General features: G+C 44.8%; 1 protein-coding gene across 1 annotated transcript in view; it reads right to left on the reverse strand.

Annotated features, from left to right (window-relative positions):
- Nucleotides 1-349: 349 nt before the first annotated feature.
- PAPPA (pappalysin 1) overlaps nucleotides 350-26,982 on the reverse strand; it is a 246,209-nt gene continuing 219,576 nt past the window's right edge. The window contains exons 21-22 of the mRNA XM_081179613.1: nucleotides 25,874-25,972; nucleotides 350-9,559 (exon numbers count right to left, since the gene is read on the reverse strand). Of these exons, the coding sequence (XP_081035739.1) occupies nucleotides 9,452-9,559; nucleotides 25,874-25,972 (207 nt within the window). The 3' untranslated portion in view covers nucleotides 350-9,451. The remainder of the gene's footprint in view (nucleotides 9,560-25,873; nucleotides 25,973-26,982) is intronic.

Below are 26,982 nucleotides of genomic sequence, written 5' to 3' on the forward strand. Positions count from 1 at the left end.
TCACTTATGGACACACTGTTAAGACTGTGTTCATGGAAGACTGAGTGATTGCCAAAGAAAAGAAGGTAGCCTGACTACCACACCAGGTGGGTTCATAGTAAGACCTTGCTCATTTGCAACTTGATCACAGATGAGGGAGCCAGCCTGGTGTGTATTACTGAGACCCAGGTAGGTGAGATAGGTGAGAAGTACGGTAGATCTTTCCTCTGTAGGAAGTGAATGGTGTTTGTTTCTCAACTGTGCTGCAGTAATTGTTCATTTCCTTAGCCCCATGGAACAGTACAAGAAAGGAAGGAAGCTGAAGTCACTGGAATCGGAATAATAAAAAGGACATCCATCAAGTTCAGAACTCTTTTAATACAAGCTTTTATACTGCTGCTTTTGAGTCTTTGTTTTCTCAGGTAAAGACCACATATATATAACTTTAACATACAGGAATAAGACAATGGGAAAATAGTGCTGATGCATGATGGGGGAAAAATTATTATTATTTGGATATGTGAAATATAACCCGTTACCTGAAAAACTGAGGGAGGGTATGGGGAGGAAGAGAATAATTGAAAATGAACAAATACCAGACCTGTAAAAAAAAAAGACATTTAAACAAAGACCCTGAACAGGAAAAAACAACAACACCAGTACAATCATAGAGAAAATAACTGTACTACTAAAAAGGTAATAAATTAGATGAACAATTGTGTAAATATAATTTTTCTTAAAAAAGATGACAATCTTAATAAATAAGGTGGTTTTTTTTACTATTTACATCTTTATATATTGCTTGGAGATTTAAATTAGATTTGTTAAAAACAAACGAACGCAGCAACGGAACAAGTAAAATAACCAGGAGCAGCAAAAGTACAGGCATGAGGTACCAAAATAAGGTTTAAACTGTGTTTTTGTTTTGTCCCTCCAATTTCCTTCTTACTTCTCTCTCTCTTTCTCGCTTATACAGTAGACCCGTAGAACTCTTATGCAAATAGTTCCATTTAACTTTTTTGGGGGGCGGGGATAAGTATTGGTTGACACGGACTTGGAGCTGATGCCTAAAGTACAAATTCCATAATAAAATCACCAATAAGTGTAACCATCATAACTGTAACAATAAAAAATGATATAATATGGTTTATCATTATGGAGGAGCAGTTGGTAATAGGAATAATTATATTATCTATCAATATATATATATTTATATCTATATATGTTGCACTAGAAGAGATCACAGTTTTATTTGCAAATATTACTATATTATATTCGGATATAGCTCAAAATACGTATTCTGCTTCTCTTGAAGGCAGCAGCAAATGGGGTCTACTCCCCCCTTACACTTGTGTTTTGTTTCAAAGGAATAGAGAGACAGACCCATAACTTCAGTCGGAGCAGTTTATGTCCCAGGCGCTCAAGCGCTGTAAACCCCACAAATCAATTTCCCATCCCTCTTGCTCCTCTTGCTGGTGAAAATTAAACCCTTAAGTCCATCAGCCAGATCCAGCAAAGGGGTTGATGGTAGAGTGCTGGTTGCCCTCCAGATAGCCCAATAAGAGTGTGGTGTGGTGTGGTGTGTGTGTGTGTATGGGAGGGCCTACTCTGTGACCACCCGTGACTGTACATTCAGTTGCCCTTGCTAAATCTGAGTCCACAGGTATGCTGTCAGCTCTGAAAACACTGAGTTACCTGCTTAGGGCACAGGATCATGGTGTGCATCAAAGTGTTTTTGTTCTACAATCAGCAGAGCGTGGCTTTGGTACATTACACTTAACTTCCTGTTTACCTCCTTATTGAGAAATGATAGAGAACAAAGCAGGAAAGATGGCTTCAGACCTACTTTTGAAACCTGAACCAGTGGCTGAAATGTAAGCCTCACTACTTTTCCCCAAGGCAGTGTGAGGAACCTGTGGCATTCCAGCTTCTATCACCCCTGGCTATTGGCCACATTGACTGGGACTGATGGTCCCAGCAATATTAGAGGGTTGGGGGAAGGAGACATACATTTCCCCACTTCTGTTCAAAATAACTTGCAGGCCTCTGTGATTTTTGGGACTGGGGCTCTCAAACTATCTCTGTGTCAGGCATTCCTGTGGGCTGCAAATATGCTCTGTTTGCCCCTTCTGTGCCTTTGGGGTCTAATGTGTGTTTTGAGATGAGTGGGGTGGGAAACGTGTGTTTCACAAGCAGTCCTTTTGGCCTTTTCCCAGCTTTAGGGGGCCAAAAAGATCCAGCCACTAGGTGGGTTTCTAGGTCAGCTACATTCTACCTCTTCTCAAACACGCAACCACTTAGCACTCAGGCGGGGGCTAGCTATGTGAAAGCAGCATGACTTGTCTGGTCAGTGTTAGTTATCCATTCATTTGTCTTGCCAACCCATTTCTACTGTCAGGTTGTGCAAATGTGTGCGGCTTTCCATGTGAGTGTACACAAAGCTCTACAGAATGGAGAAATCTGCCATTTTAACTGTTTGGAAGCACAGGAACACATGACTCAAACCTGCTAACACTTTGCAAGTCTGTTTTTCTCTTGAAGCAGCAACAGTAAGGGTATATTTCAGCCACTGCTAGTGATTTGCACCTTTTTCCCAACACACATGGAAGCTTGATACAAAGAGGTGATCTCTGGTTCTAGGAAAAGCTTTGACTTGGGACAAAAGTAGGTGCTATGGAATGGGTAATGAAAATATACCTTGTTATGCTGTTAGCGAAAGGGCCTTATCTTATTGGAAGAGTATCTGCTTTGAATGCAAGTCTCAGTTTCAACCCCCAGCCTCCCAAGAAAGGATTGGCTATGTCCCCTGTCTGAAATCAGCTAGTGCAGCTTCTTTCATACCTGCCTGACACACAGGCCAAAAATTTCCACTTTTGCAGAACTTGGGAAACAAAGAGGCCCCACTTCCAAGGAAGAGTCTGCCTGATTGTACCAGGACCTCCTGTTCCTAGGCTGGAGAAGGGTGAGCCAGGGAGAGCAAATTGGCCTTGGTCAGTTGTGCAGCAAAATTGAGACACTTCTCTGTTTGTGCCGCAAAAACATTAGGCTGCTCTGCCTATACTGGGCCATTATCATTACACCAATGGTGGGATACCTTTGGCCCTCCAGATGTTGCTGAACTATAGCTACTATCTGCCTCAGTAAGCATGAGGAAATGTGGGAGCTGCCTCCGGTAGTGTATGCTGGTGATGCAGTGGTGGTGGTACAAGTCCCATCCAACAATTCTCCATAAGCTAGCCTGCTCTGTACCTCCTAAGCACTCTGATATGGTGGAAGACATGAACATAGAAATTTAGATCAACTGGCTGGAACCTGTATATGTACTGACTGGGCACCATTTTGTCCTTTGCTTCTAGAAGCAGCTTTGGGTTGGCCCTGTCTTCTCCTAAATCCTTAGGGTGGTACAAGCAGTGACTGTTTGGTGTACTTTATACATGTTGGTCACGCATGCGTCAAGTAGGGCAGTGTAATTGTTTTCCAGTTTTGTGACCTGAGCAATAAAGAAGGAGCTGGTTTGGGATATGTTGAGGACCAGTGAACATTTTGAAGAATTGTCTCCTAGTTCCCATACTGGGTATAAACTCATCAGCAGGAACACTTAGTGGCTGCTCCCACAATCCTTTGCAACACATACCACCCACAGTTAAGAGCATTACTCTCCCCTAACCTAACCAACATCATGCATTGGTAGTAAATGCTGTCCAGATCAACATGACTTCCATGATCAGCAAGATCATGCTTGAGGAAGTAAGAGGAACACTGATTCTAGAAATGGCCTTGGACTATGGGGTGGACAAGGGATGGAGCTGTGAAAGTGTGTGTGGTAAAATAGGGATGGGGAACAATAACTCCTCCAGATGTTGCTGGACTCTCAACTCCCATTTGCCCCAGCCAGCATGGTCAATGGTCATGGATAATGGGATGTGCAGTTCAATGCAATCTGGAAGACCTCCTCAGTTCCACGGCAGAGGTAAGATTTGAGATCCATCTGATTCATTATTGTCTATATCAGGGATGGGGAAACTGGTGACTCTATAGGTATTATTGGACTCCAACTCCCAGCAGCTATAGTCAGCAGGGCTAGTGCTCAGGAACGAAGGGAGTTGGAGTCCAGCAACATCAGGAAAGACAGAGTCTCCTCATCCCTCCTGTAAAACAACACATATTATACTGTTAGAATTAGTATACTGCATATATCACACACACATATATTAGAATGTTAAGGTATTAATCATGCTATACATGCAGCACATTTCATGGCAGCCCAGTCCTGTATAGAAAGTCCAAAGGCAGACAGAGATGGTGCCCCCACATCCCCCACAAACTTTGCGATCTGTGGCTGACCTAGCTGTTCTGCTAATCCTGCACCACCTATCCACTAAATGATTTTTTTTCTTAATGAGAAAACATTGATGTTTTCCCCAAGAACTGGGATCATCTGTCTAATCATTTTAGCAGCCGCCTTCTTTTGCATTCTTCTTTTGTGTGTGTGTGCTGTCGTTCTTTTGAATTTAGTCCGTGCGGTTAGGAGAGCTGTGAAACACTGGAAGTTGTATCAAATACAGTCTGATCAGTGTGGACTGGGTTAGGGGGAGAGATGCAATTTCTTTGCCCTCAAAAACATCTTGGGAGAAATTAAAGTAACCCCCCCCCCCCAAATGACAGACATACCAAGGGAAAAGGCAGATGCCTATGAAGTACTACAAAGCATAAGGGAAAAAGGAATCAGGGCAAACCAAAATTGGCAAACGTTATTGGACTCCAACTCCCACCAGCTGCAGTCAGCATAGCAAACAGCCAGGGATGGAGGGCAGCATGTTGGCCAACCCTGGATTAGACAATGAACCCAATTCTCTGACTCCCCTCTGAGCTATCTCCGGAAGACTTGCACAAGATAATGTTTCATGAGATTTGTGCCCAACATATTATAAAGCCCTCAAGTTATTTGAGTCTCTCTGTCTGACTGTCCTTAGTTGTTAGAAATGGACATTTCCTTGAAAACATGTGCAGTCCCAGCAATAACGTTGCCTCTCCTCTCCCCTTTCTTTGCACCACCCTCTTTTGTCTTTTCCTTTCTTCTCTTCAGTAGCCACTCAAATCAGTTGCAGCAGGAAATGTTGGTTGAGAATCTTTCAGGTTTAAAAAGCAGGCAAGCAAATGAACAAACAAACCTCCCTCCCTCTTTCTCTCTCTCTCTCTCTCTCTCTCTCTCTCTCTCTCTCTCTCTCTCTCTCTCTCTCTCTCTCTCTCTCTTTAAAGACAGAAACAAAACACAGGTAAAACCTAGAACAAACCGACAGTTACAACCAAGTGACACCAGAATGGAGGTAGCTGAGTCCTGCTTCCAAAGCACCTTCCAGCGGCTAAAACCCTCCTCACCATCTTGATGGACAAGAAAATCCAGGCCACCAACCCAGCCCAATATGTTTGACAGGGTGGAGGGTGGTGAAACTTCTAGGAGGAGTCATTTGCCCTTAGCATTTGCATATTTGTTTCAGAAAATTTACACACCACTTGATGGTTAAAAAAACAACAACTCAAAGTGGTTTAATATGTGCGATGTTCTCTTTTGATTGCTTTCAAATCACCTGTCCCTTGCACATTTGAACTGATTTGCGTGCACAAAGGTTGCAAACTGGGCAATGCTGGCTATTTATTGTTTATTCTTATTTGTTTGCAGGGAGGTTATACAACCTTGCAGAGCCTTTTTGCCCTACAGCGTCAATGAGGCTCCCAGGCTGTGTGTGTATATATATATATATGCAAATGCACATGGGATGTGTGTGCCAAGCTGGGTCTTCGACCCAGATGAAATAAAGTCTAGCTTTGCCCCTGCAACCTTGTGTCAAGTGAATGTTACTCCACAGTTTCCAGTGGAACAGTTCCACAGTTTCCCCATCACTTTCCTCATTGCAAAAAGGCTAGTTCTTTTTCTTTCTTTTGGCTGAGTGGAGTGCTGTGAAGAGGAGGCAGGCTTGTAGCACAAGAGCACCACATCCATTTTAACTGATGCAACCCCAAATTCGTGGACACATGAATGACTCCCACCTGAACACAGCAACAGTATGGAATGGGTGGAGTTAGGAGAATAAAAGCAGTTTCCCAATTATTTCAGGAGCTGGTTAACATGGAATAGGATGCAAACTAACAGGGATAGACAATTCTGTCCAATTTCATTTTCTCATTTCCCCCCCAATCTTAATTTCAGTTTCTGAACTTAAGTTCATTTCTGCATCCGTGTGCAATTTTTTATGTCCTTATGAAAATTTGGCAGCATTTTAGAATGAAATTAACCTAATAAACCTACTTTGTATGCAATTTTATCTAATATGCATATTCTTGCGAGCCATTTTCCATAGTCATAATAATTTATCATTCATGTTATTATTATTTTGTACATTTATATCCTGCTTAATACCAGGACAGCATTTAAGCAGCTCACAAAAGTATAATGCTTTTTTTCTACGTTGCTTTTACCAATGTGGTGTTTTTACTGCACACTTTTTCTGAATATTTGCATTTTTTTCATGTATTATTTGGCATTGCAAATTCTAAAGAAGTGTGAAATCCGAAGGACAGCAGCATTTTAGCCTGTGGATTGTTTTGGGGAAGTGTGAATTACATAGGTTTCCACTGAAATACAAACCATACTGAATCCTCCCCCCCTCCCAATTCTTATTCATGAACAGAGTTGGTGCTTTTTAAAGCAACTGGGGCCAAGACAGCCACAAGGAAGTTCTGTAGGAAATTATTGGGTAAGAATGTTTCTGACAAATCAAATTCACTTGCCTTTTTAAAGTCACACCCCACGCCCATCCCCAAGCATACTCCCTTGTGTATTTCAGCTGGAATTTGTTTTTAAAAAGATGTTCTCAGATGGGAAAAGATTCCCATCTTAAATTCACTTATATCTGGGTGGATTTGGGACTATAGAACGATATTTTGCATGGTGGTGGAGGAGAATAATGTCTCCAAACCATAGTTTGAGAATGTGTGTGTGTGTGTGTTTTGGGGGTGATTTGTTTTGAGTAAATGGCATGGCAGCAGGAAAAGGTTAACCCTTTCTTTCCCAAGTGCCACCAGCAGGATTCAATTCAGAGGCCCCCCCACAGCTGCTTAGAAAGAGGTAGAGCTGCAGACCTGCACATACATTCCCTCCACATGCCATTTAATTTGGCCTTGTCATGCCTTTCCCTGAAGAATACTGGGAAAGTCAGTTGGGTTCTGGGTGTTTTTGAGAACACCCAGGTTAAAGGTTCCCAGAATTCCTAGGAGTGAGAGAAGGACTATTAAACCATTTTATGTTTATGTCTGATGCACAGTCATGTCCAATTTGAGAATCAGTTAGCAACAGTTAACGTTTGCAAAGACCAGGGTTCTTTTAAACTTGAAATATTTCCATTGGCTGCGAATAGCCCCCCCCCCCCACAATTTGCTAGAATTGAAATACAAAGGATAGATGTGGGGAACCTAGTTTGCAGAATCACATGAGTGGCCAGTGCTGTGGTTTCTCTTCCCCATAATGGCATCCAGTTATGTCAAGATGGGGCTACTGCTTTTTCAAAATGGCAAGCAAACAATCCTGGCAACAAGTCAAATTGTGTGCCTGTTCCATCACCGGACCATCTAACACTTGGCTTCTTCTTCTTTTGGCAGACACCAGAGGGAACTGTAGTCAGTTCTTCAGATTCCCTGCAGGGATAGGAGACCCTGAAGTTGTACAAGCCCAGGCCCCTGTGTGCAGAATTTAGAGTTCTAGCAGCAAAATTGCACATGGAGTCCAATGATTGAGAGACAGAGAGAGAGGATGGGGGAAAGCTGGTAGCTACCAAGAGCTGACTCCAGATATGATGGTGTGGAAGAGGTTAGACAGGCAATGGCAGGAGCATTGTTGGGTCCTACCCGAGAGGTTAATACTGATAAGGGTTGTTCCACACAGCTCAAGGGTCTTGCACCAGGTAGCTTCTATCACTTTGGGAAAGGCCCCCCTCTCTCTCCTCAGTCACAGGTTGGGTCATTGTCTCAGGGATTTTATATTTGGAGGAGAAAGGCTGATCAGGTGATGGAAAAGCCACATGCCCTCACGAGGCTTTGTTTGCTGCTGAAATTTCATTTTGGGCCTTGAGGGTTATTGGTCGCATCCAACCCACTGAAATGAGCAGACCTAAGTGGGCTAGGGCCATCAAATTCAAGGGGGTCTACTCTGAAGAGATCTTAGTTGGATATGTTTGGGGGGGCTGATTGGTGTCTTGTTTTTCTTTGTCGTGCTTGAGGAAAGGAAGGTGGGGAGGAACCCCGAGGTGGTTTGGAAGGCAGGCAACCGGTAAAGCGGTTTAAGGCAGACTGTTTGGTTGCTTGGAGGTTAAACAGCACCCTGTTCCTGACACAGTAAGGGAATCAGTTTTACGGGATATAGCAGCAGCAAGAGTAACAGCAGCAGCAGGATGGAGGTTTGGTGGCCTTCTTCTGCTTCCTTTTCTTCTCTGTTCCCCATTGGTGGTGCAGAGGGACTTCCATCCTTCACCCCCAGCTTAGCAGCTGAAGCCACCCCCCCCCTTGACCTTCAGCTCTTTGCCACAGAAATGCATCCTCTCCCTCAAGCACAGGCTTAAGCATCTCAGGAAGCCCCCCTCTCCTTGTCTGCAAAGCTGGCAAGCAATTCTTCTTTTTCTTCCCCCCCTCCTCTTCTTCTTCTTTCCAACCCAACCCCAACAAACCAAATGGCTTACTGGCTCTCCTTCCTTCCTTCCTTCCTTCCTTCCTTCCTTCCTTCCTTCCTTCCTTCCTTCCTTCCTTCCTTTCTTTTTCTCACATCCTCATTGAGCATGAAGGGAGTCTGAGCGTACAACACTGAAGGCAGCCAAGGCAATGCACTCCTTCTTCTGTTGCCATGGCATGCTCCTCTCCCTCTCTCCCTCTCTCCACCCCGCCCCCGCCAACTTCTCTATAAATATTAGGTACATATTTATATATGGCTTGGTATTTTTTTTTGCCTTAATCTGCATACAAAAGAGGAGGAGGGACTTAAGCCAAAAGACATACAAACCCACAAACCGAACCACACATTGTTCAAACGAGGTGGATGCACAATTGCATCAGACATGATGCCTCCTCCTTCGTCTCCTGGCACATTTTTGTTGTTGTTTTAAAAAAGTCCTCTTTGACTCAACTATTTGCCATTTCCTGTTTTGCTTCTTCTTGCTAGGTAAGATATGTTTAATACAAGAGCCTGCCTCTCCCTCCACCCTCCACCCCCACCCCAAATTTCAGTTCTCCTTGGGCAAAGAAATTAAAGGCAGACTGGTTGAGTTCTACAGGTCCCTGGTGCAGAAACACCATTGAGTTGAGCAGCTGAAATTGTTTTGTTTTAAACAAATGAGGAAAAAACACACACAATACCAACAAAAATGGGGTAAGTGACGATGCCTCTCTCCTAGCCTTTGGAGGTGGTTTCTCTTCTGCCATCTTGGTATTATCCAAAGCTGAAGGCGCGAATCTCCCGTCGGCTGTGCTCTTGGGCGCTGGGGTCCCGACAAGCACAATCCCCCTGCATGTCGCAGGACATTGGGAAGGGGATAACCTGCACAAAGGAAACCAAGAAACACAGGGCATCAGTGCCTCACTCTTATTTGCAAAGCTGCTTAAAAGGATTTCTAAAAGCACAACAGGGCAGGGCCTTTTTGGTGTTGACACCATCTTTGTGGAAAGCCCCCCCCCCCATGGATATACACTTGGCTTCCTCTTTCAAATGGGCCTTAAAGACTTGGGGCAGCTCTAGGCAACCTAGACCATTCATCCTGATTTGGTTTGTATCAAGGTTCTGCAGAGGTTTGGCACTCTCTGTATCAATGATTTGTTCTGATATGTTTGTAGGAAGCCTTATATGGCAATGAACATTCATTCTGATTTGCTTTTGGGGTTTATATGCCTTCCCTTTAACCATCAGATTGCCCCCAAGTCTCTTCCAGTACATTTCCCATCACATTCCTAACCACGAGAAGTCATTTTTATGAATATCTAGTAGATCTGTTGCACTAGGGTGACAGAAGGATGTGCTTTAACTGTGCAAGCCTTCAATATCCAGAATGCACTTGAATCTCTCCAGCAAAAATCTGCCATCTGGAGATGGTGTTAAACTGAGCCACTGACCTATCAATAAATGAGCCACATGGCTTAGCCTTTAGAAGACCATTAAATCAGAAACTAATGAATTTGGGTCAGGGACAAGAATGGGACCTTTTCTGCAGTCCATAGCTGGAGGTGGGTGGGATCAGAAGCAAAAGTGGGTGCAGAACTGAGAAGATGCTTGCCTTTTGTAATGCTGTGTCCCTGCTATACAAAGTTAAGAGGCTTCTATATCTGCCACCTGCCTCCTCCACCCTCCACCCAGGTGACCAAAGAGGCCTTGTCTCAGTTTAGGGGCACATTTAAGCACTTAAGGTGAGGAGCTGGGCCAGTGTGACCTGGGAATGACCCAAAGGCTGGACGGAGGTACCTGGGCCAATAAAGGGGTGTGGCTTATGGGGAGGGGGGAGTTCCAACGGCTGGATATACATGCCTAAGAGGCTGCATTTTGCTCCTGGGCCTGAGATTCCACACCCCTATGCTAACAGCAATAATCTGCCAGCATTTACAATGTAGACTGGTTTAGCAATAACCCACCCACCCCAGTCACACTTGCCCTCCCTAACAGTTAAGATCCCATCCAGATCAGACCCAGGCTTCGTTTTGCAATGTTCGAAAGTGAACATCTCTCTCTCTCTCTCTCTCTCTCTCTCTCTCTCTCTCTCTCGTATTACAAAGCTTGCATCAGGTAGAGCAAGACCCTGCCCAGCTTTCCCAGGTGAGCAGAGTTCTGGATTTGGGGTAGGAGGTCACATTTTGCCAAATGAAGGTGGGTGAGGAGCTTGCAAGGAATGGAAGAAGGCTATCATGCAAGAGCAGCTTCCTGTCTCTTTAACCGAAGAAGCGAAGGCAGGAACTGGAGCAGCAGCTGGGTGTTGCTTTGGTGAAAGGAAGTTGATTTCAGTGGATTGCATCAGGAATTTACATAAAGTAAAGAGCAGGGCAAAACTGGGGTTGGGGTGGGGGTGGAGAGACTTTGGTGCCTGGGATGAATTCCCAAGAGTCTTTTCCATTTATTGAGCCAGAGTTAATGACCTAATTCCCTTCCCTTCCTGAACGATGCCACAACCTGTTCAAATGTTTTTAGCAAGCATAAATGTGTGTTCCCTCCCTGCTGACACATTGGCTTCCTCCTGCTATGGCAATTTCTTCTTCTTCTTCTTCTTCTTCTTCTTCTTCTTCTTCTTCTTCTTCTTCTTCTTCTTCTTCTTCTCCTCATTCTTCTTCTCCTTCTTCATTTGACAAGGTGCCCCATGATATTCTTGTAAAGAAGCTGGTAAAATGCGGTCTTGACTATGCTACCACTCAGTGGATTTGTAACTGGCTGGCTGACCGAACCCAAAGGGTGCTCATCAATGGTTCCTCTTCATCCTGGAGAAGAGTGACTAGTGGGGTGCCACAGGTTTCTGTCTTGGGCCCGGTCTTATTCAACATCTTTATCAACGACTTGGATGATGGACTCAAGGGCATCCTGATCAAATTTGCAGATGACACCAAACTGGGAGGGGTGGCTAATACCCCAGAGGACAGGATCACACTTCAAAACGACCTTGACAGATTAGAGAACTGGGCAAAAACAAACAAGATGAATTTTAACAGGGAGAAATGTAAAGTATTGCACTTGGGCAAAAAAAATGAGAGGCACAAATACAAGATGGGTGACACCTGGCTTGAGAGCAGTACATGTGAAAAGGATCTAGGAGTCTTGGTTGACCACAAACTTGACATGAGCTAACAGTGTGACGCGGCAGCTAAAAAAGCCAATGCAATTCTGGGCTGCATCAATAGGAGTATAGCATCTAGATCAAGGGAAGTAATAGTGCCACTGTATTCTGCTCTGGTCAGACCTCACCTGGAGTACTGTGTCCAGTTCTGGGCACCACAGTTCAAGAAGGACACTGACAAACTGGAACGTGTCCAGAGGAGGGCAACCAAAATGGTCAAAGGCCTGGAAACGATGCCTTATGAGGAACGGCTAAGGGAGCTGGGCATGTTTAGCCTGGAGAAGAGGAGGTTAAGGGGTGATATGATAGCCATGTTCAAATATATAAAAGGATGTCATATAGAGGAGGGAGAAAGGTTGTTTTCTGCTGCTCCAGAGAAGCGGACACGGAGCAATGGATCCAAACTACAAGAAGATTCCACCTAAACATTAGGAAGAACTTCCCGACAGTAAGAGCTGTTCGACAGTGGAATTTGCTGCCAAGGAGTGTGGTGGAGTCTCCTTCTTTGGAGGTCTTTAAGCAGAGGCTTGACAACCATATGTCAGGAGTGCTCTGATGGTGTTTCCTGCTTGGCAGGGGGTTGGACTCGATGGCCCTTGTGGTCTCTTCCAACTCTATGATTCTTCTTCCTCCTCCTCCTCCTCGTCCTCCTCCTTCTCCTCCTCCTCCTCCTCCTCTTCTTCTTCTTCTTCTTCTTCTTCTTCTTCTTCTTCTTCTTCTTCTTCTTCTTCACCATGGTACAGGTCATGTAAGGAGACCCTCCCATCTGTCCTCTCTGCTGACACATTTGTTACGGGTGCTTCTGGGAATGCACATGCCACACATACATATGTGTGTCCTCCCATTGCTAGGCAACGCTTCCCTTCTCCATGCATGTCCCTCCCTGCCTCTTCACAACATGCCACTCTCTCTTTGCACCCAAATTATGTAGAATGAGGGGGGCTGGGTCACCTCTGGTTCCCCCCCCCAACCTGGCAGACTTTTCCACCAGGGGCTGGAAGGATCTCAACACAGATAACTGGGTCCCCACCGTCTGGCACCAGACAGATCTTCCATTGTAGTGCTCTGCTTTCAAAGCTGTGGAGATCCTTCAAAAGTAGCTACTGGGGAAATCACTGACTAGGAAGCATCAATACAGTTTCAGCAGCAGTGAGGATGTTCCAATGTTCCTCCGCAGAAGGGAGGATTTTTCTCCTTCTTCTTCGTGGAACAAGGAGGGTATTCGATTCAGGTCAGCTCCTCCTTGAGGAGTTTTCCTGTTGAAATCCATGTGGATTTTCCTTCCCGACATAGTGTCTCAATCCTCTACAGGAAAGATTCCAGAAGTCCTACCACAGAGGAAAACATTATGCTGAGAGAAGGGAGGGAACACTGAAGGTCTAGTAACATGATAGGCACTGGAAGCTTCATCGCCAACAGAGGAGGCAGAGGAAGGTGAGATCCCCCAAGCCCTGCTGCGCACTAAAACCAAACTAAGCCACAATCTGTTTCCAGTGGTAGCTAATCAGATGCCTCCATGAAACCTATAAGTAGGGCTGGAAGGTGATAGACCTTCACTGCTGTGGCCATCCTAGGCTGGCATAAAATCACAATTTGCCAGGGCTCTTGGAAATTTTGGGCACAGGAATGTAGGAAGCTGCCTTAAACAGAGTCAGATCTCATTAGGAGGGGACTTAACCTGGGACCACCTACATATTTGTCCACGTACAAGATTTTGTACCCACCCTTCATCATAAGGTCCCAGGCTGGGAATAATATACAGATATGAAAACAAGCAAAGCCCTTTATTATTATAAAACAAGGAGAACTGTTCCAAATGGAACAGGACAGTATGAATTCAAATGAAGAGGCGGGTCCCACAAAACAAAATACTGCAACTGTCAAAAGCCAAGGTAACGGATGTGCCCTTAGAATGAACTGTGCTTTCCTTCCCATTTGACAAAAGCTCAAATGCCATGGATTTTTGAGCATGTCACCAGCAGCACATAAGCCACTGTTATTATCATGACCTAGTCCTCCTCTTCATCATCACTTTACCCCACAATCTCTAGGTGGGTTACAATCTAAAACACATTAAAAACAGGCTTTTTTTAAAAAAAAAAAACTTGCAATCACATAAAGGGTGGTTCCTGAAAATATACATCTCACGTGACAAAAGAGTAGAGTAAAAAGATGTGTCTTCATAATTTGAAGAAAGCTGTACAATAAGGTTGCCATAAGCACTTCTGTGTGGAGGGAGAACAACAGCTTAGGGGCTGCTGCAGAGAAGGACCTCTCCTGAGCCACCATCAGCACTCCGAGCTTCAGGGGGGTGGCAGAACTATGAAGAGTGACCTCCACCCTAAACATCTGATAGGTTCTACAGGGGAGGAGCTGGCATTTGAGCTATTCATCACTGCTGCCATTAGGCTGCCTCCCACAGGTTAGGGATATGAACCTGAGGAGAATCATTTTATCCTGGGAGAAAAAGAACTTGTTATGTGATTTTAGTACCAATAATGTTCAAATTTTTAGTGAGCAAGTCAGGCTAGCTGTAGGAGATCCAGGGCAGATATGTTTTGATGTTTATTGGCTGATCCTGCCCTTAAGGCACAAGTTACTAGATCCCTTACTAAATCTAGAGGATTTGTTATTACACCTGGGCCATTGGGACAGAGGACTGGTATCTGTTATTTATATGGAACTTCTTGATAAATCTATGTGACCGTTAGAAGTGGACATGGGTAGCTCTGTGGTCTAAACCACTGTGCCTCTTGGGCTTGCTGATCAGAAGGTCGGCAGTTTGAATCCGTGCAACAGGGTGAGCTCCCATTGCTCTGTTCCACCTTCGGCCAACCTACCACTTCTAAAGCATACCAGCACAAGTAGATAAATAGGTACTGCTGTGTCAGGAAGGTAAATGGTGTTTCCGTGTGCTCTGCCACTCATCACAGTGTTCTGTTGCACCTGAAGTGATTTAGTCATGCTGGCCACATGACCCGGAAAGCTGTCTGTGGACAAACGCTGGCTCCCTCGGCCTGAAAGTGGAGATGAGTGCCATACCACATAGTCGAATTTGACTGGACTTAACCATCCAGGGGTCCTTTACCTTTTTTAAACATTAGAAGGTCTTAAGCTTACCTGGGAGAAGGAACCTACAATTGAAAAGAAATGACTCTTAAGTGGACTGCAATATATTTGTGTGCCTTCTCCATGAGAGGTCTGGAGGGTGGCAACATGAGAAAGGGCCTTCTCTGCAGTGGCTCCCCATCTGTGGAATGCTCTTCTGGGGAAGGCTTGCACAGCGCCTTTATTACACAGCTTTAGGTGCCAGGCAAGAACAATTCTCTTTAACCAGGACTTTGGTTGATTGTCATCCAATGCCCTTTTAAAATGTTTTGGCAGGGAGAGGGGTGTATTGGGTTTTTTTTGTTTTTATTTTGATTATGTATTTTGTGGTTTTATATTGTGATTTTATCCTGCGAACTGCCCTGAGACCTGTGGGTACAGGGCAGTATACAAATTTAATAAATCATCATCTTCTAAGTTCTATAAATCTACCTCAGCTTACGTTAAGGGAATGTCGTTTAAAAATTCTGCATGGGTGGCATTGTACTCTTGTGCAGCTTTCTGACAGGACATCAAATGCACCGTAGAATTGTTGGCATAGTTGCGACAATAGGAGAATATTCTTCAACTTATGTTGGGAATGCCCTCTGGCATCAAAACTTTGGATGGATTTTTTAAAAAAGAAATACAGTACCAAAAGCAAGCAAGCAAACAAATAAATAAATGCCCCACCCAAGGCTTCCCACAACCTGACCTTCTAAACTTATGAGATAATGAAACAGCACGTTTCCAAACTAAGGAACTTCTTAGGTGGATGCTGGAATTAGGTGGAATTTCCAGGACTTAAACATCTCGCTGTGGACTTCCGGGATAGCGCGAACGGGTAATGGCGGATTCTCTCCGAGCTCCGGAGGGAATCGGCTCCGACGAGGACGGGTCTTGCCGTGCCGGCGACACGGGGACCCTTAAAAACCGCAGGCGCGGAAGCCTGCGGACTTCGTGACTCGGTGGGCACCTTAAGCGCCCTCCCCGACCCGCGAAGAGCCTTTTTAAAGGCTGCGAAGTGGACTGGGGAGCGGCGTGGTGCTGAGAGTCCATCGTCACCTCGGCGGAGCGAAGCCGCGAGCCAGGACCGAAGAGCGCTATCTTTCTTCCTGAAATTGGACTGGAAAATGTAACCCGTGAGTAGAAGGAAACTTCGGCACTAAAAGATTTTATTCTTGAATTTAAGTACGATCGGGGGGACGTGTTAAAAAGGAAGTCCACACTCCCCCCCCCCCACTAAAGGACCTAAAGCAAAGAGAGATCACTAGGTCGGAAAAGACGCTGGTGTTTAAATAGATAACTTTCATAAATTGGACTAAGAAGTATTTGCGCTGGAGAGGAAAAGAGAGGAATTTCAGAGGTCTTCTTTTTGGGTTGACCCCCCCCCCCTAGACCCGGGAAGTGCCCTGTGTGTGAGCCCGAGGAAAAGAACAAGGAGTTTGACAGCTGTCAAAAGAGCTGTCAAACGGGAGATTAAAGATTGGAACTGTGTTAATAATATCTTTTTGGATTAAAAGTGCTACATTAAAAGTGAACTGATTGGAAACAAGGTGACTGTGAACAACAAAGTAACGGACTGTTGGAAAGGAATTGATGGAAATCCCCCTGGAGGGAACTAAAGACATTGCAATGGCTGCAGAAGGGAAAGTATGGGCGGAGATAAAAAGAATGTTTTGGCTTGTGGGAACTCTACAAGAGCACAGTACTCTTATGACTGAACAATTGATGACCTTCAATCTTGAACTAAACAACTCTGTCGATGACACAAAGTGGATGGAAAAAAACTCTGCAGCTGCAGAAGAAAAGATAATCTTGGAGCTGGGGGAAAAAGAAGAAGAGAGAGGAGAGGAAATGCAAGTGGAAAAAACCAACCAAGAGCCTGTAACCTTTGGAAACAAGGGAAGTAAAGAAGATGACCAGTGGATTACAAATCTGCAGAAGGAGAGAAAGATAAAGGAAGAAGCCCCTGGAATAACTCGAATATTGGATTATAAAAAAACAGACATTTATGATCGGGACTTCTTCTTTAGGTTGGAGTATGGGAGACTGATTGATCCTGGCCAGAAATTGCTCCTGGTTGACTTGGAAAGAGGGAAATACGAGGGGTGGATGGCAGAACCCCCTCGAGAAGAGAAGGTTAACAAAATGGACTGCCAACAAAACTGGTGGAGAGAGACTAACTGGGGCTTAAGGGCCTCGGATGTGAGAAATCCGGGCTAAAATGGTTTCTTTTTTTTTTTTTTTTTTTTTTAAGGACATTGGTTTGGGAAGGGACGGAAACCGGGGAAGGGGGGAGGGGAGAGTAGAGTAGTGAAAATCTGAGATTTAGAAAGGGAATATATGATTTTTGGTTTAACATTTTAAGGAGGGAATTTGTGGGAGAGAATTTAGGCCGACTCTAGAGAAAGTACTTAATGTATAAAGCTTGATAAGCAAAATTGGGCCAAGAAAAAGTAATAAACTTTAAGAAAAGACAAGAATAACATTTAAGAGACGGGAGAAAATAATTTGCTGAGACAATTAAGGAAATTGGAAGGTGGAAAGGGGGGTGTGGGGAAGTCAAGGAAAGAAGGGAATGAAAGTAAGTTTATGAAATGATACGTGCTTTATTGTGTCTTTTTATGTTTGTATGTCTATTAAAACGTGAAAACCCAATAAAAATTTTATAAAAAAATAAATAAATAAACATCTCGCTGTGGTATAAGAATACGTGGACTCTGCCTATTGCAGAGATAATAGCTCACAAATTACACATTTCTAAGGGTAAGCAAGACCCAGAACATTTCTGCACCATGAAATTCATAAAATTGTTGGATAATTTTCTCTCTTCCTCTTTTTCCTATATTGGGGGGGGGATCCTGAACGACATTGATTGTCAGTAGATTTAGTAGGCCACAGGCATGTCCAAAGTCCGTTTCGGGGGCCTAATCTAGCCCCCTGTGGCAGTTTATTTCCTGGAGTAAAATCCCCTCAAAAGCTCAATCCTAAAAAAAGGTCAACAACTTTGGCCAGCCCTTTGCTGCCAGCATGCAACAACTTTGGCCAGCATGCTCACTTCATGAAATCTGGCTCTCTTTGAAAAAAGTTTGGGCACCCCTGTAGGGATCCATGTGAGAATAAATATTGTAGTATGATTTATTTTAGATCCTAGCTATTGCGTATCAGGACAACAGAAGAGCCCTGCTGGATCAGACCAAAGGGCCTTGCCCAGCACTCTGTTCTCACACCTGCCAACCAGATGCCTATGCAAGTAGCAATCAGCAGAGAAGGGAGTGATCGCCTGAGCTCCCATCACCAGTATTGCTGCAACATTCTGGGAAGAGGAAGGAGGGGTGAGGCTGATGCACGGCACGTGTCCTGGTGGAGCTGACCTGGTGTTCCCAATGGTGCCTTTGCACCAGACCCTTGTTGCTGCCTTGATCCTCCTCCTACCAGTAAGTCACACTGATGCCTGTGACAGGAGGTCAGGTGAGCACCCACTTGCCAGCTACTGCTGAACCTATGACCATATTCTCCAAGCCTTACTGTCAGGGGTTCAGAGACAGAGGCACAGGTGAGGGGGGAGACGGAGAGCGATGGGGAAGAATCACAGGACAGTGAGGAAGAGGATGACAATGACTTGAGGTCTTCCATGAGTCTCTCAAGTGAATCGGAGGATTCCCAGAAGGGGGCGCCCCTAGTCAGGCCAAGGGGGGTCACAGGGGGGACCTGCCAGGAGCAGGGAAGCAGCAGGGAAACCCCGAGTGGGAGTGGGAGATCGGGGCCGGCTTCCCAGCAGGAATGAAGTGAAGAGAGTGGAGTTCCCAGTGTGACACACGGAGCAGAGCAGGAAGGAGACAGGGGAAGGAGATCGGGGCAGAACGTCCTGCCGGAAGAGGCGGGGAGTAGTACAGGGAGTAGTGTAAGTGTCAAGAGGAAGGTCAGGGGTAGCGAACGCGCGCCAAGTTCAAATGTGGAGGCGCGCGGAAATGGAGAAAGCCCGGAGGAGGAGCCTGGCCCCAAAGCACGAAGGAGGGGGGAACAGGCATCTGAGGAATCTGCTTCAGGAGAGAGCAGGAGGGAAGGAACCCAGGGGGGCAGAAAGACCCTGCGGAAAAGGAAAGACAGGAAGAGGTGGACTAGCACAAGCCTCTTAAGCTGGTGTAGGGGCGGGACCGATTCAGAGGGGACTTAAAACGTCTAGGCTAAGAGACGCGGGGCTGCGCGCCTCGGTTGTGGAACCAATAATGAACTGCAATAAACATCCTTGTATATAAGAAGAACCTGGCGTTGGTCTTTTGTGAGCTGAGACCTGAGGCAGCCCTGACACTTACATCCATAAATTTACTTTGGGTTCTGCCAGGTATTCACTACCAAGTACAGTGGTGCCTCGCAAGACGAAATTAATTCGTTCCGCGAGTTTTTCCGTCTTGCGGTTTTTTCCGTCTTGCGAAGCACAGTGTCGGGAAAGTTTTGGAAAAGCTTCAAAAATCACCAAAGTCTTCAAAAACCTCAAAAAAGGCTACCGCACCGCGTGCTATGAGTTGCTCCTCGAAGTCAAGTTGCAACTGTATTAACGGTTTTAAGAAAAAGGAAACAAACTTGCAAGACGTTTCCGTCTTGCGAAGCAAGCCCATAGGGAAAATGGTCTTGCGAAGCAGCTCAAAAAACCAAAAACCCTTTCGTTTTGCGAGTTTTCCGTCTTGCGAGGCATTCGTCTTGTGAGGTACCACTGTATTCACTATCACTATGCAAACATGTCAGGTTGACTGCTTGAGTCAAATCCCATCTGCCCTGGCCATTTTTGTTTTTTTGCTAAAGGAGGAGTGGTCAGCCTGCAGTTCACATGGGTAGGGAGAGAGCCCAGAGAAAGAGAGAGGGAAGGATGGATGAGAGGGGGGTCAGAACAGGTAGACTGATGGGAAAAGAATAGGGAAAGAGGAAAACCCTTTGCAAGCAACAGAGATCTGTCCCTCCACTATCAGGAAAAAAAGAGCAAAGAAGGGTGACTGAAGAGAGAAAGCGTTGCTTGTTTTGCTCTGGACTTTGCACACTTCCAACATGTAATCTGCCTGACCGATTACTCCCAAGGGAATGTAGCCTTCAATGGAAGAAAGGCTTGCCCCAGTCCTGCTGTAAACAGACTGCAATTTGTGTTTATGTGCATTTCTGATAAAACAGTGTCAGGTTCTCTAAAATGTGCGCTTCCTTTCCAAGATCAGCACCTGTTTTGCAAATCATCCAAAAGACTGTTGAACTGACAACTTAAAATGGCCTCTTTTTATAAATAAATAAACATGTAGGTCATTTATTTTTTTCCAAATTGCTTTGATACTCTGTGTGTATCTGATGTATAACGGAATTGCTAAAAGCCCATGTGCTACGATATTCCCCTCCCAGTCTGTAGTGAGGCAATATTGTGGAATTCTATGGCCTGATCCTTGCTTTAAGGAAGCAATGGTTCTGGCAGAGGCAAACAGAGGCCCATCTTTTTGCAATTAGAATGAGCTCATTATTCATGATTCGCGGATGTGGACTGTGAGGAGAGGTCGCTCCAGCCATGGAACCTCCTGACAAAAGAGAGAGCAGGTGAGCAAAAGCAATCCAGATTTTCTCAGCCAGCAAGAGAAGTTACACACACACAGAGCCAGATTATACACCAGACAGGAAGAGCTCAGTAGTGGTTGGCTGCCTGTGTCTTCCAATGCAAACATATTTCAGCACAGCAGGGGTAGCTCGTCAGATATTGTTGGATTCTAACTCTCGCTACCCCTGACCACTGACCATGCTGGCTAAGGCCGATGGGAACTGGAGTCCAACATCATCTGAAGGGCACCATGTTTTGTCTAGAACATTATTGTTTTATCAGTTTCTCACCTAAGATATGGAAGCCTGGAGAGCTGCCTGTCATTGTAGACTACATGGAGTTAGAAGGACCAATGGCTATTGGGGAAGGACCATAGCTCAGGAATAGAGCATCTGCTGTGCATGCAGAAGGCCACAGGTTCAATCCTCAGCATCTCCAGGAAGGGCTGGGAGAGGTCCTTGTGAGTTACTGCCAGTCAGTGTAGACAAAACTAAGTGGACCAATGGTCTGACTTAGTATAAGGCTTCTTCTTATGTTCCTATGCATTTGCAAAGACTGAATTATTCAAGCATCCTTATGTTACCAGGATGCTGTGCTTCAAGATCTCTGAGTTAGCTAGTCAGGGATGATGGAAATAGGATGGGTGTGTGTGTGATATATATATATATATTTAGGAGGCACACATCAATGTAAAAACAAGCAAAGAATTGAGTCATTTTTAAAAAAGTGCTATGATGCTTACCCTGGATCTTAATAATGTAATGAAAAAACAGTCCACTATTACAACCTATAATTTTTTCCCCTAACTCCACTCATGGTGGGCAGGAAATCCTATGAAGAAAACATTGCAGTGGAAAGATATGTCATGGTGAGTTGAGAATCCTGGAATATTTGATAAGGAATTGTGGCCACAGTGACCGTCTAGCCTTTAGGGAGAAAGATGGTGACCCCTTCCATTCACAAATAACATAAACAAGAATATGAATATGAATATGAATATGAATATGAATAGTCTAGCTGCTGGATCAGGCCAAAGGTCTATCTTGTCTAGCATTCTCTGCTCACAGCAGCCCACTAGATGCCCCAATGGGAAGCCTACAAGCGGGACACAAGTGCAAAAGTGCTCTCCCCATGTGCAATTCCCAGCAACTGGGATTCAGAGGTGATACAACAGGCTTCCTCTTTTGAGGGATATCCAGAAAGAGCAGCAAAGTCCTGTTTGCTAGAATGGGCACACAGTGGAATGTGGATCCAACAGGGAGAACTTCCTGTCAAACCTGCAGGAGCCACTCCTCCTGGGTGAGATGTGCGTAACTATAAGAAGGGCTGGTCCTGTATCTCTCTCTCTCTCCCTCTCTCTTACTTCATCTTGCTCGTTTGCCTTCATCACGCATCTTCTACCACTGCTTTTGACTCCATCATCCTATATACACACAAATGTACCTCCAGATTGCTACTGAATGTGATCTGTAAGTAAACACTATTTTATTATAAAAAGACTTTTTTGTGTTATTGTTTTAAGTGGGATAAAAGGGGGGAAATACCTGGAAGAATCCAGGCTGCACCAAGGCATTCTGGTTGCTTCATCAAAAAGGCTGTAACCAGCTGAATCAATAGCTTCCTATTCTGCTGCAAAGGGATGTACTCTGCTGTACTCACAAACTTGAGTAAGGAAGGATAATATCTAACTAATATATCATCTCCTAGTTTCCATACACTTTCCAACATCTGTGTTTAGATGTGAAACTGAAATGTAGTTGTCTGATATTCATTTTAGCAGAGAACTGGGCTATATTCCTTTGGTTGCTGCCCAATGTATTTCAGCTTTTGATTTTATCTGTATTTTGATAATTTTATTATGTCCACTTGTTCTAAGAGTTTGATGTTTTAGATTATTTTATGTGAACCGCTTAGAGGTCTTTTATCTATTTATTCTTTTTGATTAGGTAGCATACAAATAAATGTTGAGAGAGAAAGAGAGAGAGAGAGAGAGAGAGAGAGAGATGCTCTGCTTATAACTTTGCAGAAAACCAATAAATACAATAAATAAACAGGAACCAAATGATTTGCAAATATGTCTGCAAAATCCAACCCTTTCTGGTCGACAATCACCCTAGAGGGATACAGTTAATGCCTCCACCATCAATAATACACACACACAAACACAATTGCTGGCTTGCTTGCTCAATTTAACAGTGTAGTTCGGCTGTTCTAAAGCATTTGTCTCCCATTACAATTGTTATGCAGTGGAGAAAATAAGAAGGTAGAAAGCTTCACTAAGCATTCAAGCTATGAGGGAGCTGGGAATCTGGGGAGGGTCAGGAGGTCGCAGACATTAAAAGGAAATAGGATTTTGTTTGTCCTTAATGGAGGACCTTATCCCCTCTGGATCCCTAGAAGAAGGCCCCATTCCCTGCCATTAGTTAGGAAAGGCTGGATGGAACACTCTTTGTTGAGCCTCAAAGACGCTCCCAGGTCAATTGCAGGGCAAGCGGCTCAGTAGATTAACATGTTCATTCTGCTGGCTGGCTACACACTGCCTTCCTGCTGAACTAGCAAGACAGCCTGCCTGGTTCATAGGAGCGTGTGTCTTGAAAAACCTTTGCAAACTGGTAGGGATAGGCAAATCATCCATTTCAGTTTCTCTGTTTTCCAGTATTAAGTTCAGGTCTCCACTTCCAGGTTGTAATATTTATTTTTTTAAGTCCTTGTGAAAATTTGTCAGCATTTTACTGCAATTTTCTCCTAAGAGACACATTTCTAATGAAATTTTGTCTAATAGACACATTTTTGCAAGACAATTTCCCCAGCTATAGTGAATTTTTCTACTTTGTTTTCCCAAGTGTATGTATCTTTTATGCACATTTTACTTTGGTTATATGCATTTCTGCACATATTATTGGGGTGGGAAACTGCATTGCAAAATTTGGAGAAGTGTAAATTTTGAAAGTTGGCTGTGTTCTGGTGTGCATGTTATTTCAGAAAGTGCAAATTAGGCAGATTCATATTTAAATATGCAAACTTTATCAAATTTCTCTCTCATGCCCTTCCTTTCATTTCCCTCTCCACTTTCCTTAGCCTGGCCTTCACATCCAAGTTCATTCTAGGCTTGTTTTTGTGAAGGTGGCATAATCATGCTTGGAAGACAAAGCAGTCAGAGTATTTTGATACATAACACCCTCCTTTCTCTTGCCTTTCATTCTCCTCCCCCTTTTGGAACATACCATTTTAACATTCCACTAACAAAGTACCTCAAAGGGCAAAGCAAGGATGGAAGTGGGGTTACTATATTTCAGCAAACGATGGCAAGAATCTGCTTTACAGTCAAGGGTCGCAGACAGGGCCGTCTTAAGCATATCCGGCACCGTGGTGCAAATATCTCCTCCACCCCGTTTCCCAGAGTTGTCGACCTTTTTTAAGGGGGGGGGGACTTTGGTCCAGCTCGTTTACATCGCATTGTCTGACGCGCGCTCAGTGCTGCACGTAAGTAAGAGGCGCCCGGATTGCAACCCAGACGGCCTCCCATCCTTGCTTGGTGCTGGGATTGCACAAGGCACTTCCCTGCTCCACTCGCAGACTCCACAGGGAGGCACACAGGCAGAGATGCGGCCAGAAAGGGGTGGGAGAGACATGCCCACCCCACGCCGCCCCTGCCCCCGATTGCACCCACCAGACGCCCAGGCAGCCCCAGAGGGAGGGGACACAAAGGGGCTTCCCTGAGCCGGAGACAGCGTGCTCCGATGGGTGGCTGAGAGGAGAGGAGCGGGCTGCCCCAGCGCAGGGAAGGGAGCGCACCCGGACACTCAGCCTGTGGCGCCCTCCAAAATCTGGCACTCTGGCGCCCTGCGCCACTAATGTCTATGGGTAAGACGCCCCTGATCACAGAAAAGAAAATACTTCTCAGGGCTGGGCCCCACTGTCCGAATGACCTAGAGTCTGAATCCGATACCCAACAGGTACCTGCAAGCTCCTGGAAGCCACAGAACAACATACATTACAAAGAGGGGCATAAACTGAATCACAATTTCCAAGCATAAACAAAAAGCATCAAACAATAAATGGTAATTGTAGCTTAGTTGGCAGAACATCTGCTTTGCATGCAGAAGGTCCTAGGTTCAATCCCGGGCATCTCAAGGTAGGGCTGGGACTGACCCCTGTCAGAAACACTGCTAATAAGTGTATACAATCTTGAGCTTTATGGGACTAAAAGTATGGCTCAGTATGGCAGCTCTCTGTTCTCCTAATGTGCTTGCATTCATTCAATTCAATTGTTTTGGAGCAAATATACAGATCTGGAATAGTCAGTATAATGTCCTAAAGATTTTGTTGGCTTCCTACTCCTATCATGCCAGGCCAGCATAACTATTAGCCAAAAATGATGGGAGTTTCAGTCCAAAAAGATACAGAGGGCACCACATTGCCTACCTCTGATGTAGATAAATTTTGATATAGATAATTTTACTCCGCTATCCGCTCCAGATGTGTTCACATCTCACCAAAAGCTTTGTTACTTTACTTGGACAGTACATTTTGACCTCTATTTTGATTCACTGTTACAAGTGGAATTAGCCAGGGAACACGTTGACTTTGTACTAATTGCTCAGTGTTTGCAGAAAAACACCAAATGTCCAATACTTTGTGCATTTATTTCATTGTTTAAATACGGCCAATATTTTTAAGAATTTCTGGCAGATCTGTGTCCTCCACTTTGGAGAGGTTCTATTCTAGTGTTGCAGCTCTTCTTCCATTTCAACAGAAGTGAGTCAGGATAGAAATCAGCCAGTTACCTACTAGGAACATAGGAAGCTGCCTTATACAGAGTCAGACCATTATCTACACTGACTGGCAGCTGTGACTCTCCAGAGTTTCAGAGTGGGGACACCACCAGCCCTACCTGAAGAGGCTGGAGACTCAACATGCATGCGAAGCAGTCACTCTACCACTGAGCTAGTAATTTACCCCATTAAAATATTAACTCTGATTGGTGCTCTCCTAACACATCATGGTAGTTAAGGCCCAGCATCTAGACAAGAAAAAAGTAAAAAGAGTGGCCACACAAAACATCCCCAAATGTACCAGTACTTTCTGGCACATCTGAACAAAGCAAGCTATGCCTTTGAACACAGGACTATCTGCAGGAGATCTGTCACTGACATCCCTAACACAGAGATGAGGAACATGTAGCCTTTGAGATGCCTTCTTAACTCCTATCTGCCCCTGCCAGCACAGCCAGTGGCTAGGGATATGATGTGAGTTGTTGTTCCATAGCACCTGGAGGGCCACAGGTTGCCTAACACTGCCCTAATGAAGTAACAGCAATACACTTCCCTCTAGTGTTCTTCTTCCATATGGGGGCTGCAATAAAATCAGGAGGGTGCCAGCTTACCTTTTTAGTCTTCACTGTTGAGGCACAACAGTCCCCACCATCATAGTTGCAAAAGGCTCGGTTATTGTTCCCATCACAATAGTTGTCTCCCATAAAAGGCTGAAAGAAAGAAGCCAAATTGAGACAACAACAACAACAACAATAATATTGGATCAGCCCAATGGCCCACTTCCTCCTGGCATCCTGCTCTCACAGTGGCCAACTAGATGCCCCAATGGGAAGCCTACAAACAAGACCTGGGCACAACGGCACTTATCCCCCAGCAGGCCTTCTGGCTGATGGACAAGGCCTATTGGTCAATTACCTGGTGTCACTATTACAACCGGTGATTCATTTCAATGCCGCATGCTGTGCCACAAAGGTAAATCCACGCCTAGCCAAGCAGGGCTTGAAGTTGCCTTTGAATGGCTGATGGGTTCTGACTTCCAAATTCCACTTTTGCATGGCACATACTTAAACTGTGCAATTCACTCCCACAAGATGCAGTGGGTGACCACCAACTTGGGTGGCTTGTAAAGTGGATTGGACAAATACAAGGAGGAGCAGGCTTTCAATAACTACTAGCTATAATGATGTTCCATGTCCAAAGTTGGAGGCAGTATGCCTCTGAATGCCATTTACTAGCATTCAAAGGTGGGGAAAGCGCTGTTGTGCTCAGGTCCTACTTGCAGGCACCTGGCTGACCTAGTGAGGACACAATGCTAGGCTAGATGGATCTTTGGCCTGATCCAGAAGCAGGGCTCTTCTCACGCACTTACAACACAGTTGGCTGCTTGCACAAAAATCACACCATTTCATTGTTTCCCCATGAAACTGCCCTGCCTGCTGCTGTTTTTGCAGGTGGGGGTCACTTAATTGCATCCCACAGTTCCCATTATGTGACCATTAGGGCTCTCCTGTTCCGCTAATCCTAGATGGAGACACGCTGTCCTTTCGGAAGAAGAAACTGTCTCTGGAAAATGAAGTAGGGAGCTAAAAGCAGCCCTTGTTTTGTTTGCAGCTAATTAATTGTGTGGGGTTTTGTTTTGTTTTGTTTTTTAATAGCAGGAGAAATAAAACATAGGGACATCTGAAGAACAATCAGTGAGGACATTTTGGCACTCTTTCCT

The sequence above is a fragment of the Podarcis bocagei genome (genome assembly GCF_964188305.1).
Source record: "Podarcis bocagei genome assembly, chromosome: Z".
Classification (NCBI taxonomy): domain Eukaryota; kingdom Metazoa; phylum Chordata; class Lepidosauria; order Squamata; family Lacertidae; genus Podarcis; species Podarcis bocagei.